Source organism: Phycodurus eques, chromosome 16 (genome assembly GCF_024500275.1).
Source record: "Phycodurus eques isolate BA_2022a chromosome 16, UOR_Pequ_1.1, whole genome shotgun sequence".
NCBI lineage: Eukaryota > Metazoa > Chordata > Actinopteri > Syngnathiformes > Syngnathidae > Phycodurus > Phycodurus eques.
In genome coordinates this window covers 14,782,653-14,794,836 of record NC_084540.1, presented here as the reverse complement: position 1 = coordinate 14,794,836, position 12,184 = coordinate 14,782,653, and the positions used below count along the sequence as shown (strand labels likewise).

The 12,184-nt window shown below is 41.4% G+C and overlaps 1 protein-coding gene across 2 annotated transcripts; it reads right to left on the bottom strand.

The window, feature by feature from the left end:
• Positions 1–22: 22 nt before the first annotated feature.
• LOC133415174 (mitochondrial Rho GTPase 1-A) lies at positions 23–11,662 on the bottom strand. Of its 2 annotated transcripts, XM_061701019.1 has the most exons (20): positions 11,293–11,662; positions 10,729–10,787; positions 10,559–10,640; positions 10,069–10,112; positions 9,904–9,957; positions 9,596–9,648; positions 9,066–9,174; positions 7,854–7,955; positions 7,628–7,726; positions 7,333–7,441; positions 7,135–7,255; positions 6,966–7,050; positions 5,915–6,060; positions 5,739–5,839; positions 5,501–5,631; positions 4,612–4,695; positions 3,618–3,740; positions 2,946–3,148; positions 1,886–2,008; positions 23–879 (listed from the first exon to the last, which is right to left on the bottom strand). In XM_061701019.1, the coding sequence occupies exons 1-20, from the start codon at positions 11,327–11,329 to the stop codon at positions 762–764; spliced, it is 1,983 nt and encodes a 660-aa protein (XP_061557003.1). In that variant the 5' UTR covers positions 11,330–11,662; the 3' UTR covers positions 23–761. The 2 variants fall into 2 exon arrangements, with proteins under 2 accessions (XP_061557003.1, XP_061557004.1); XM_061701020.1 differs by lacking the exon at positions 1,886–2,008.
• Between the last annotated feature and the right edge of the window lie 522 nt (positions 11,663–12,184).

The following is a 12,184-nucleotide window of genomic DNA, read 5'->3' as shown; positions in this document are numbered from 1 at the left end:
CAAACAACATCAATGGGTGTAAATGTGATTTATTAGAGATTTAAAACCATTTCTTTGTGAAATAAGCCACCATTTGACCCAATAATACACAAAGTTGTGGCAGATTGGAGACTGGCGAAAAACACTTGGGTAATGTACTGGTGTAGTAATAGTTAATCTAACAATATAGAAGTAAAGCTCTAGTTGAAAACCAAGATGAATTAAAAACAGTAAAGAATAGCTTTGACTGTGCTAAATACAAAAATACATGGAAAATATATTTGTAGCATGTGAACCACTCAAAACAAACAGATTGACACAATAAGTTAAATCAAAATAAACAGCTTCATGACATCCATGAGTGTTAAAATGAAGTTTGTTTGGACACCACCAGGTGGGGCAAAGAAGCCACCTGGTCCTTGCTAAAATTCTTCAGGACTACAGCCATAATATACTGCATATTGTCTATTAACACACTCAAGTCCCTTTGTGGCTGCCTCTACTAATACTTGACCTGAGAAGTACCAAACCACAAACACCAACATAATGTCAGCATTTGGCAAGTGACTGGTAGGCAATCACAAGTTGCATTTTACTCCCCCCACCCAAAAAAAAAAACAGGACTGACATTTCATGATTAAATGCATATAAAATGGTTTCTTGCAATGAGGGGATGAATGAGGCGGGATCAAGCATGAAGTAACTTGATTGGTTGGCCAGTCTTTCAGGTGACTAGAAAAGAACCACGAGGGCTTAGGATGCGAGTGTCTCCCGCCGTCCCATCACCGTTGTTTGAGAAGCGCTCTGTACATGGCGAAGCCCAGCACGGCGAACACGGTGGCACCCACGCTGGCCCGCAGCCAGAACGTCGAGTTCTTCAGGTCCGCTTGCGCCATGTGCCTGGTGAAACCACACGAGAGACCAAGTGAGAGGTTGCAACATTTACAACAACAAATACTGAGGCAATGGCGCTGATACATTATGGACTTGACCAAAACAACTGCACCACTCTTTGAGTTTAAACTACAGTATTATGATCGAAGCTTCTCTCACTCAAAATTTGTCAAATGCTCAAAATGTCTTCTCTTATGTGCACTTCTGCTCTAGATTTCGTACATATTTATAATTGCTTTTCCTCAGTGTAAGTTACTTAACTGAAATCCAGGCATTTATTAGAGAGAAAGGCCTTTAAGTGACCCAATTCATTTTTATAAATAGTAATACAGTGATGTGAATATTCCTGTTCGAAACGAAGGTAAGTTTGAATGCAGATTCATGCTTAGTCAGTTCACCTTTTTATCATTCATGGCTCTAAGACCTTTAAAAAAAGTTTGGGAAAGTGACATAACCACAGTCATTTACTTGTGGGACGTAATAAAGGCTTTTTGTCTGGTCAGGTGTTCGGCGTGAGCGCAGACTGATGTGGACGGCTGATGCTGGCGGCCTGTCCTACCGTAAATTTTGGATTTAAATTTTTTTGTTTTAGCATATTAAACTAGTGGCTACCACAACTCCGCAGGATCTCTGTCAACGTGCTGGTTGGTCGTCTGGCCCACAATAAAAGGGAAAACTCAATAGTTTGTAGTTTGGGTTTGAAACATCATTTGTGATACCAGCCCTGGAACTTTTTATACACACCTCGTACACAGCCTGTATGGCTAACTGACACATACAAAACTGTGTGTGCTGCCACTGTCCACGTTGCTGTTGTAAAACCAAAATTTCCCGACTGTAGGACTAATAAAGACTAATTCTACTCTATTCTATGAACGTAGTATGGACTTGAACACGCACTACTGGGCGTCTAAGGAGCTGGCACCACCTCTGTGGAACCACAGCTGCTCCACAACTACACAGAGAAGGACTGCGACTACGTGAAACACAGGATATCACTCTACGTAGGAACCTGTTGTGAACGACCCTGCGCAGCTGGGCCTTAATGCTGCGCAGCAACTCCATCTTGAGGAGGTTCTGACACAGGCAATAGGTGCACTTGTTGCAGACGCACATGCAGCGGAGACGGGCGTGGCTGCGGGGGGGGGAAGAACACATACGAGAATGCGTGTATGCGCATGCAAAACAGACAACACGCATAAAACATGGAGGCACGAGGAGGCGGGATGAATGAGAGCTTATAGCACAGTATGCCCCATCTTAACACTATCATTTAGACATTTCTTTTCACCAAATTGGTAAACCAAACTCGAGATAAGAGGGTCTGTGTTGGTTGCCTTTTTAAATAACAGTCAATCATTAGCAAGATTGACTCTCGGTAGGCCCTTTAGTTTAGCGCACTGCTTTTCAAGCTCTGCTGAGCAAAGTGGTTTTAATTGCTTCAGAGATGAGACAACAATTTCTGGAGAGCTAAAATGAGATTTCGAGGGCTAGGCCGGCTCAGTGCTGGTTAATCTACTCAAAAAGCCAATCTGATCAGAGAGCTTTGAACGAGTTAAGACACCCTGTAAGATCTGCACAGTCTATGGGTGACTTTCAGGTTCACAACCTGAGATCTGGCATGTTTGAAACGTACTAATCAGCATCAATACAAAGAGCAAATGGACTTCAAGTTGAAGCCATCACCGGTGGCGTTAGAAGAGACGTTTCATGGGTTTCCAGTGAGATCAAAGGCACGCTTCTGCAGTCAATCGCTCATGGAAGTCAACATCTTACCTTCCTTAAAGAGTGGGAATTGGTGACATGCAACTTAACATTGGTTTTACCTCTTTTCATGTCCTATAAAGCCTAATTGATGGAACTACCCAAAAAGTTCGGGATCGTGGGCTTTTGGGTGAAATTTCAGGATGAACCTGAAATGCACTATAACCTTTACAGGTAAACTTAATTTTACTAAACTTAGCTTAGCGTACGTAATATGATCAACGAAAAGTGAGGAAAGGGGAGATATGGATGACAACCGGTGACCATAGTGGCAACATGATGCGGGCCAAAAGGGGTTCAATACTCACGGGTACATGGCCATGGTGGTGATTCTCGTGTAGAGGTCTTTACTGGGGGCGTCGGTCGTGTTGCACGTGAACGGTTGGGGCGGGTGGAGCTTGTGTTTGCGACAAAACTCGTGTGGCGAAAGGCTGAATTGCTGACCCACTTCGTGCAGGTCCGACTTGGCGGCTATCACCACGCAGGGAGTCTTGCTGTCAATGAAGTATTGCTGCCACGCACACACAAAACAGCTTCATTTCATTGTTTGCAGTTTCCCCCCCCACTACATCAGATTTTTTTTGTGTAACGTATCTATCGCAGAAATCTGCAGAAATCACTTTTCAGAGTTTTTTTGAAATCCGGGAGAACAGTAAAATACAATGAGCACACTCACGCAGGATCTGCGTGTCGGCCACAGCTCACGCCCATTTCATTCACTACACCACCTGGCCCCACCTCTTAAAGGCACACATCTATCGCACAGATACTCCAATACGCACTATTTTCTATTCATGTTATGCTTACAATTTTTGGGGTGCGTTCAAATACATTCACAATGTATTTTTAAAAACCTTCTGAAGGGTTTGTCCAGAATGTATCCCTCATGATGAACGACGGTTCACTTTACGTTTACTTAGCCTCACTTAAACAGATACACTTTCCAGGTGTTTCTTAAAGTGCAAAACAAAATGTCATACCTTGAATATTTTGGCGCAGTATTCAAAAGAATGCGGATTGTTGACGTCATAGACCAGGCAGACCACATCACAAGCGAGGTCCACCTCGGGCATGAACTCAAAATCTGACATCATCTCATGAAGCTGGAAGGAAGTGAAAAAAAAAACATGATCGACTTAACTCCTTGTGCACTTCTCACATTTACCTTTGCATCAAAAAATTTACAGATTTAGAATTCGAAACTTTATTGTCATTGCAATAGGAAATCATCATACATCAATATTGTTCATAAATCACTAAAACAACTTCAGACTTCAAAAGTATCAAAATTTTAACCCTTGAATGCCAGTTTTATTTATTATCACACACAAAAAAAGCCCAGAGGTCATTATTTGCCATGTAATATATAGTAGGGTGATGTGGCTTTGGAAGTGATTAGAGTGTTGCATATATCAAAGATTAACAACAAATTGTTTGAACTCCATTAGTCTTTTTTTATGTAGTTCCAAATACTTGCACTAGAGCGGTTCCAAGTATCCCTTCATCCATCCATTTTCTGAGCCGCTTCTCCTCACTAGGGTCGCGGGCGTGCCGGAGCCTATCCCAGCTATCATCGGGCAGGAGGCGGGGTACACCCAGGACTAGTTGCCAGCCAATCGAACAAACAACCATTCGCACTCACAGTCACACTTATGGGCATTTAGAGTTTCCAATTAACTCCAACTAGCGGAGACAAATTCCTTGTGTGTTTTTTTGGACATACTTGGCAAATAAAGATGATTCTGATTCTGGACACCGTTGCCAAAAATGCCTCACTGACTGCCATTAAAACCGATTTTTAATCTGTCATTACAAGCATTAATGTCAGCATTTCATCTGGAAGAAAAGTAGCGATATTTGACATTTTATACTTTTATACTGCTTTCCACCAGATTCAACCGTTTTCCCACAGTAGGTCAACTCATGATATTCTCGCTTTTTGGCTGTTTATATTATTAGTTAAAAGTCACCTACCAACAAATACTTCTCTTGACCGTACACATAAGTTGTGGTGATGGCGTAGAGGGACTTGTGATCTTCTCTAATCCGCCTCTGTCGCTATGGTGACAAAAACAATGGTCATAAACATCAAAGGACAGCTAAGATGATAGCTACCAGGTGGCCTCTAAGATGGTTTAATTGATTTGTTATCCTCCGTGGAGTCCTCTTCCATCTTGGCCTTGAAAGAACTCGACAGGGGCAGTACGATGGAATAGTGGTTAGCACATCTGCCTCACAGTTCTGAGGGTTGAATCTCGGTTCCAGCAATCCTACGTGGAGTTTGCATGTGTTTGTGTGGGATTTGTTCAGGTACTCCGGCTTCCTCCCACATCCCCCAAAACATGCATGTTGGCTTGATTGAAGACTGAATTGTCTATAGGTGTAAATGTGAATGGTTGCTTGTCTGTATGTCCCCTGCAATTGGCTGCTGACCAGTACAGGGTATAGCCCGCCTCCTGACCGAAATCAGCCAAGATAGGCTCCCTAATGAGAATCTATAGAAAATAAATGGATGTAAGATCTTGACAGGTGCTTTTCCTGTGGTCAGTATTGTAAGAAAACACATATTTTATGTTTCTCTAATTCCATTAACTGTCGTCGCACAGAAGTGACTATTCTCGGTTGACCAATCAAAGCTCCACAGTTTGTCTGTCCGCTCCCGCTAGAACCCACTATTTGTGATGCTGGGAATCCACCTCCGGTCGTCATGGTAACGGATCTTTAAAAAACCCGAGATCAGTGTAAAATTGTGAGAAAAGGAGTAATATGTCCTATAAGGTTGCCGTTACATGTGATACCTCGCTTGACCATGGAAGCAGAGTACCCAGTAGTTTTGCAGGGATTTCAACAGAAATCAACTGACCTGAAGGTTCTTTCCAAGGAAGGCCTGTAAGAAGCCACTCTTCCCGCTGGCTCGGGCCCCCAGGACATTGCAGCGGAAGACGTTGCGCTGGGTCTGCTTCTTCTGCAGATCGATGCGCTTGTTTCGTGTCACTGAAAGGCAAGATGAGGCACAATTCAGTGATAATGACCCTTTTCATTTGTTCTTATCCACTTAAAAAGAGGAAATGATAGTAAAGCAGCCTTCATGCATTAGCTACCGGTGATGGCAGCTGCTTGAGACTCCTGCTCATAGATGATGGAGTAGCCCAGGTAGCCTAAATACTCCAAACTCCGCTGGACATCCAGATACGTCGTTAACCTGCATGGCAGTTGGATGTGAGTTTTTTTTTTCTGCACATCAAGTAAACCGCATGTCTGGACTCAAAACACTCACGTCCACTGGGAGAGGTATCCCTGGTATGTGATCCATCCCTGTTCATTAGTGCACACTGTGTGGTTGACGTCTGGACCCCAAGGCATGTAGGGAAATACTTTGAACATGTCCTTCACCTCCTCTGGCGACAGCGCACAATCTCTGTCCTGAACATACGCCTCAACTTCAGTGTACATTAAACAACATGGCAGCCTCGTGCAAATTTTACATTTTTAAAAACAAAATTTTAATTTTGCATAATTGATTCATTGGGGTTGAATTAGTAATCTGAGAATAATAATGTTAATTTTTCAAATATAAGGTACTTTTGTAATATACTTTTTGTAAAGTGGCATATAATAGATGCAATGCAGAAAAGCAAGCCAGCTAGTTTATAATTATCTTACTACAACATCTGCAACTATGGGGGCATAAAACTTGCATTACGTTCTGGCATTGAAAACAAACGCAGAATGTGTATTGGCATCAAAACAAGTGGCACTGAAAAAGATTCCACTGAAATATAAAATAGAGACAATATGCTTTTGTTTTTTGGGGGATATTTATTATATGAAAAGTCAGTCTTCAGTTTTCCAATTTCATGTCCATCGGTGTTTTCCAATTTCAAATTCCTGGTTTTCGCATTCAATTTTCTCTCTCTTTTATGTCCGTATTTCATGTTTCAATTGATTTTTCTCAGTGCCAATACATATATTTCTACAATGCCCAAATGTATGTTTAATGCCAAAATGTAATGGCAGTGTTCCGAACCACCATGTGTTGCAGTTGATGACAATAAAAGATTAACAGTGATTGTGTTTCAAATATTCAAATCAGTCATTCTGACCCATTTTGTATCATTTATTTAATAATACCGCTAAAGGTTTAATGGTAACTCAGTAACGCAATACTATTCTTTGTTGTCATTTAACATATGATATAGCATAATATGTTTTAGTTTCATGATTTATTAATGGCAAAAGATAGTAATCGACAGGCTTCATCTATCATGTGATAAAACTGCACCTTTCAAGATTACGTTTCTTTAATTGGTAAATTTGGCCACACTCACTTTGTCGTGCTTGTCAAAGACACTCTGAAGAAAGAGGTAAGCGTTGTGGTTCAGCTCTGTGGTGCAGTCAGGAGGGATCTTGACTCTGGAAGAGGTATGGGGCATTAACCCAAACACCGAAAACCGCAGAGTCAAAAGAAGTCAAAGTTTAACATTTTCCGGTACATACACGGGAAACAGATATTCCTGCGTGAGCTCCAGGTCATCATCGTAACCAAACCTCCTGAGTACGGTCCAGGTGGTCTCGTGTCTCCCACGCTGTATGAAGAGGGTGTGCAGGAACAAGAAGCCTAAATTAAGGAGAAGATGAGGTCAGCAAACAAAGTAATTTAATCTCAATTTAGAACAGACTGCGATTATGTCTGACCTTTTAGTGTGAGCCCGTTGTCCTTGACTCCATCTGCCATGTTTCTTCTGACTACATTTTTAACATCCTCCAAGGCCTGGGACGCCAGTGGTGTGTTGAAACACGTTCTCTACATGAAACAAACAAACAAAAACAATTAAACCAAAAAAACGGAGAAAAAAACAAAACTAATCACAATGACGTAGCAATTTGGAACTCACCATCATGCCCAACTGTATTAAGATCATGCACAGAATTGCACTACTTGATCACAAATATGATATTTTGGGGTGTTGTATGCGGTAAAAAGTATTACCTGGAAGAAGTTGAGCTCATTGTCGTTCAGGATGCCGTCGTTGTCCAGGTCAGACACTTTAAAGATTCTAGTTAAAGCCTTAATGCAAGAAGGCTTTAGCTGTAAGACAGACAGATGTATTTTAGGCTACGCGCTTAAATGTAAAATTTAGATAGCAAAATATTCCCCTCAGCTAATTCACACACTTTTAGTTGGTGTTATCCCTAATCCAAACAACAAAGCTCACCTCCTTCTCTTCTGGACAGTACAACGGTCCTGTTGGGTGGAGAACTGCCTTTTGGGCGTAGTAGAACAGCTCTGAGATGTTCTTCAGATTTTTGGCAGAGCACTATGAGTAAACAGAGAGCTTACATGTAGCTTAACATGCAAATTTGAACCACAACTTTCAAACCAAACCACACCAGAATGGCACTTAGTCCATCATATCTCGATGTGCTAGAATTTTGTTAAGATTTAAGTCCTATTTACTGACAAAGTAAAATCTTTAGCAGCACAGTAAAAAGTTTATGATTGGAATACGGGGTTGAATCTTGTAGCAGTGCATGTGAATAATTGCTTCTCTGTCTGTAAAAGCCAATGTTTCTGCCTTTTTTTTTTTTTTTTCCCCCCAGAGGGTTGAAGTTGACCTGTCAATTATCCACCTTCTGTGATAATACCACAGAAGTGTAGAGATTGGAGAATGCCCGTGTGTAAGGCGATTCCACAGTGCCCAGACTAGGGTTTGAAGTTTCACACTCACTTCTCCCACCCTGTTGTACTACAAGGAACACGTGGTATAGAAAACTAAATAGTATATATTTTTAAATTCCACTTTCCGCCCTTGTCCCTACTTTGGATTTACACCAAATCTAACATCAGGCCTGCATGACAGTTGTCTCATAAAAGACGGAGGTTTATGTCACCTACACCTGACAAAGCCCAGATTCCTTCATGACAACAACACAGTCAAACCCTGCCTGTCACTGGTGACATGAATCTGTTAACTGATGCCGTCCGTCTAAACGAGGTCAATAGCCTGCAAGCAGCTTATGGGGCCAGACTCACATATTTGTAGCTCTCTCAAGTACAGGGGGTTCTCGGTTTAGGACGGTCCCAACATATGCGGTTTCATGGTTACAAACGGCAGGAGACAAACTAATCTACGCAGTGACGTAAGACTACATCGTCATGCACCATAAGAAGGCATGCTCAATCACCACCACGCTTACTGGTTTATATTTTTGGCCTGGCAGTGTTTTTAATTCAAATATTAACTGTAATTATGACTTTACTACTGCATAGGTTAATGACAGACTGCCGTTTCTGACTCACAGATTACAAACGGACCTCTGTTGAAAAATGAGGACCTCCTGTACTTAAAATCTGTGTGAAAATAAGTGAGTGGGTCTTCTTGGACGTCAGTGGACCCAAACATACCGGTCTGGTAATGTTATCTTACCTCTACACACGTCTCAATGTCCTGGTATTGATTCATGATAGGCAGGATGGTCTCCATGCTGCTGTGCTCCACCAGGTCGGACTTGTTGCCCACAAGTATCAATGGCACCCTGGAACAAAAATCATATGCATTATATAAGTGTCAAAACACTACCAGGTTAACCAGTGCCTACTCTTTAAAGCAGTAAAAGCACTATTTCACTGTAACAGACATATCTTACATCATACTGTTCAAATTAGGATAAGGCATAAGAAGCAAGTGAAATTGATCAACCGATTTTCAAGAGCTACAGGATGACAACAAGGTACATACCAATTTGCCCTGATACACTATCACATTGGATTTTAAATAAAGCAATGCTGATATAATTGAAGTGTAGACTAACTTTAGCTTTAATTTAAGAGGTTTAACATAAACATGGTGTTTACCAAGGAGGAACTACAATATACTAGTACTTTTGCACCATATGCTTGTGAACATGCCGCAAACAGCCCAAATTATGTGATGGGCAGGATAAATACAACACACACCTGCTGTCTTTGTCTATCCTATCATTGATGAGGGGAATCCAATGGCTCGTCACCTGGGAGAGGGGAGCATAATATTGAACACTCACTGGTAACCCTGCTCAATGGAATGCAATTCAAAACATATATAAAAAATTCTGCATTTACACAGATAATGATGCTTACTTTTGGGATGTCAGCTTTAACAAAAAATAAATGCTCTTGTATTGGCTCTCATTGGATTATGAAAGTGTACCTAATATAATGCAATTCCATTGTTTGAGAGACACCTCAGCTAAAGCAACAGCAGCCAGAGGAAGAAACTTGCTCACCTTTTCAATTGACTTCTTGTTGTTGACAGAGTACACTATGCAGATAACATTTGCCTGTAAGAGGGACGTATTGCAAATCAGCTTCCCATTTATGGGGGGCAGGCGGGGGGACACACACTGCAAATGATTGAAACATTAAAATAGGAGAAAATAATTTAAACCCACTTTAGATATTTCTTGATATAGTTGCTCATCTGACTGCTCTGCCTCTGCAAGATATATATTAAAAAAATATTATTTTACATGATAATAGTTGCATCACAATGTTGTAGCATATTATGAACCAGCGGTCCCCAACCACCGGCCTCAGACTGGTCCCAGTCATTTTGTATCGGGCCGCAAGCTATGTCAAACTTGTCCGTGGTGCAAAACAGGTTGGGAAGGGCTGTTGTAAACAATACATCCATCCATCAATTTTTTGTAGTAGGGTTGTGGGTGTGCCAGAGTCGATCCCTGCTGACTGAGTGGGAGGCAGGTTACACCCTGAACTGGTCGCCGTTAATATGGGACATATACTGTAGACAAACAACCATTCACACCTAGAAAACAACAAACCCCCACAGGAACACACGAGTCTGGATTCAAAACCCCCAACCTCAGAACTGTGAGGAAGATGTGCTAACCAGTCACCCACCGTGCTGCTACAACACAGTACCTGAGTAATCCACAATGTGTGTGGGCACCCTCTCTGGAGTGACATCTGCCGGGATGGTGATCTCCTCAGCTCGCAGAGGAACCTGACAGATTGAAAACAACAACTCTTGTCAATAAGGAACAATTATCAATATATTTAATCAGGATCTGCATGTATTATATACACATCACCTCATCAGGAAACTCCTCACTGACCAGAGACATGATCAGTGACGTCTTCCCCACTTTGGCTGTACACGCGCGCACGCACACACAAAAAAAAACATCCATTAAAAATGTATGTATTATAGATCTTCTGCATGTCATTTATAGTAATAGCTTGACCTCAGCGCATTTGTTTGAGCTCCCTAATTTGCAAAGCGCAGACAACACTTCAGCAAAACACACTTCAAAAAACAGTATATTGAAAAGCTGTTAGTTAAGATTGTGTCTTAAACAGACATATTTAAGATGCTAATCAACAGAACAACTTAAAAGTTTCAGTAGACTATTTTACTAATCTAGATCCATTTGTCAGATAATGTTGCGGGAGCCAAGCCTAACAATGATCTCCTACAGTTGAATACTGAAATTATGTGGATTAAACATTTCAGAGTTTAGTTTATATTCATTTTAGAGCTGCACAACACACAGAGCAAGTCAAGCGCCAGTAGCCATGAGCCTCCTAGCTAGCACACAGTATAAGCGGATAAAGCGCTTTGCAGCCGAGCCACATTGAAGACAGTCGCTACTTACGTTCCCCAACAAGGAGTATCCTCACGTCCTTCCTCATGTTTAAAGGGGCTTTTCTCCAGTGTTAAGGACAGTCTATTGCTTCATGAAGTCCCCTCGTTGGCTGCCACTCCTCCAGCAGTTTGTCTTAAATGAGGCCCGGCTACTGTCAAACTGGGCGCCTTTGTAGGACAAAACGGACGGTCGCTTTTCGGTGTCGCCCTTCGCGTTCTTCTCGCCTTTTCTCACTGCGAGCACTTTCTTAGCTCAGTGTTATTGCATGTTAAAACAGCCGACTCTTAAGTGCCACGTTTGTTTTGAATGGCATTCACGTTTGAAGCGGGTCCTTAACATTTCGCAGTTGTTTCATGGGGCACGCCTGACCTCCACTACCCGGCAACTACGGCGAGTTGTAAGGGGACAAACTTCATGAGGAAATATAAAACATTTACTGCTGCCCTCAGGCGTCATAGAGTGGAACTGCAGTCATTGTGCCGTAGAACACTGTATTTACAATTTGAAAAATTTATCCCAGACGGAAAATCCTTGTGACAAGGGCCACATTTGATTTTTAAAAGTGACAGATGAGCCAGGTCATTCGTAGAGGAGGTAAAAGAAAATTGTTAAAATGTGTGACTTGGCAAATAATGAAATGTCATTTTTAAATAGCATATTTATACTTTTGTAATTAAGGAATTTATTTATTATAATTTAATTTTTTTTTTTTTTTTACATCGAGTATAGGTAAAATCTTTATTTTTTTCTTATCTACAATGAATGTAGATAAGATAAAATGAATCATCCATTAACACATTTTCTATACCACTTTTCCTGTTCAGTTCACAGGGAGGTTGAGTTGACTTACGACATACTGGACTGGTTGCCAGTCAGTTGCAGGGCACATATACTGTAGAAC

What these genes read in the sequence shown, in the direction of transcription:
- LOC133415174 (XM_061701019.1), bottom strand. Translation starts at nt 11,329, where the DNA reads ATGAGGAAGGACGTGAGGATACTCCTTGTTGGGGAAC. An exon ending in TCAAGCAGCTGCCATCACCG is followed by an intron (nt 5,632 to 5,738) that starts GTAGCTAATGCA and finishes CTTGCCTTTCAG; the next exon opens with TGACACGAAACAAGCGCATC. An exon ending in TCCTTGGAAAGAACCTTCAG is followed by an intron (nt 4,696 to 5,500) that starts GTCAGTTGATTT and finishes TTGTCACCATAG; the next exon opens with CGACAGAGGCGGATTAGAGA.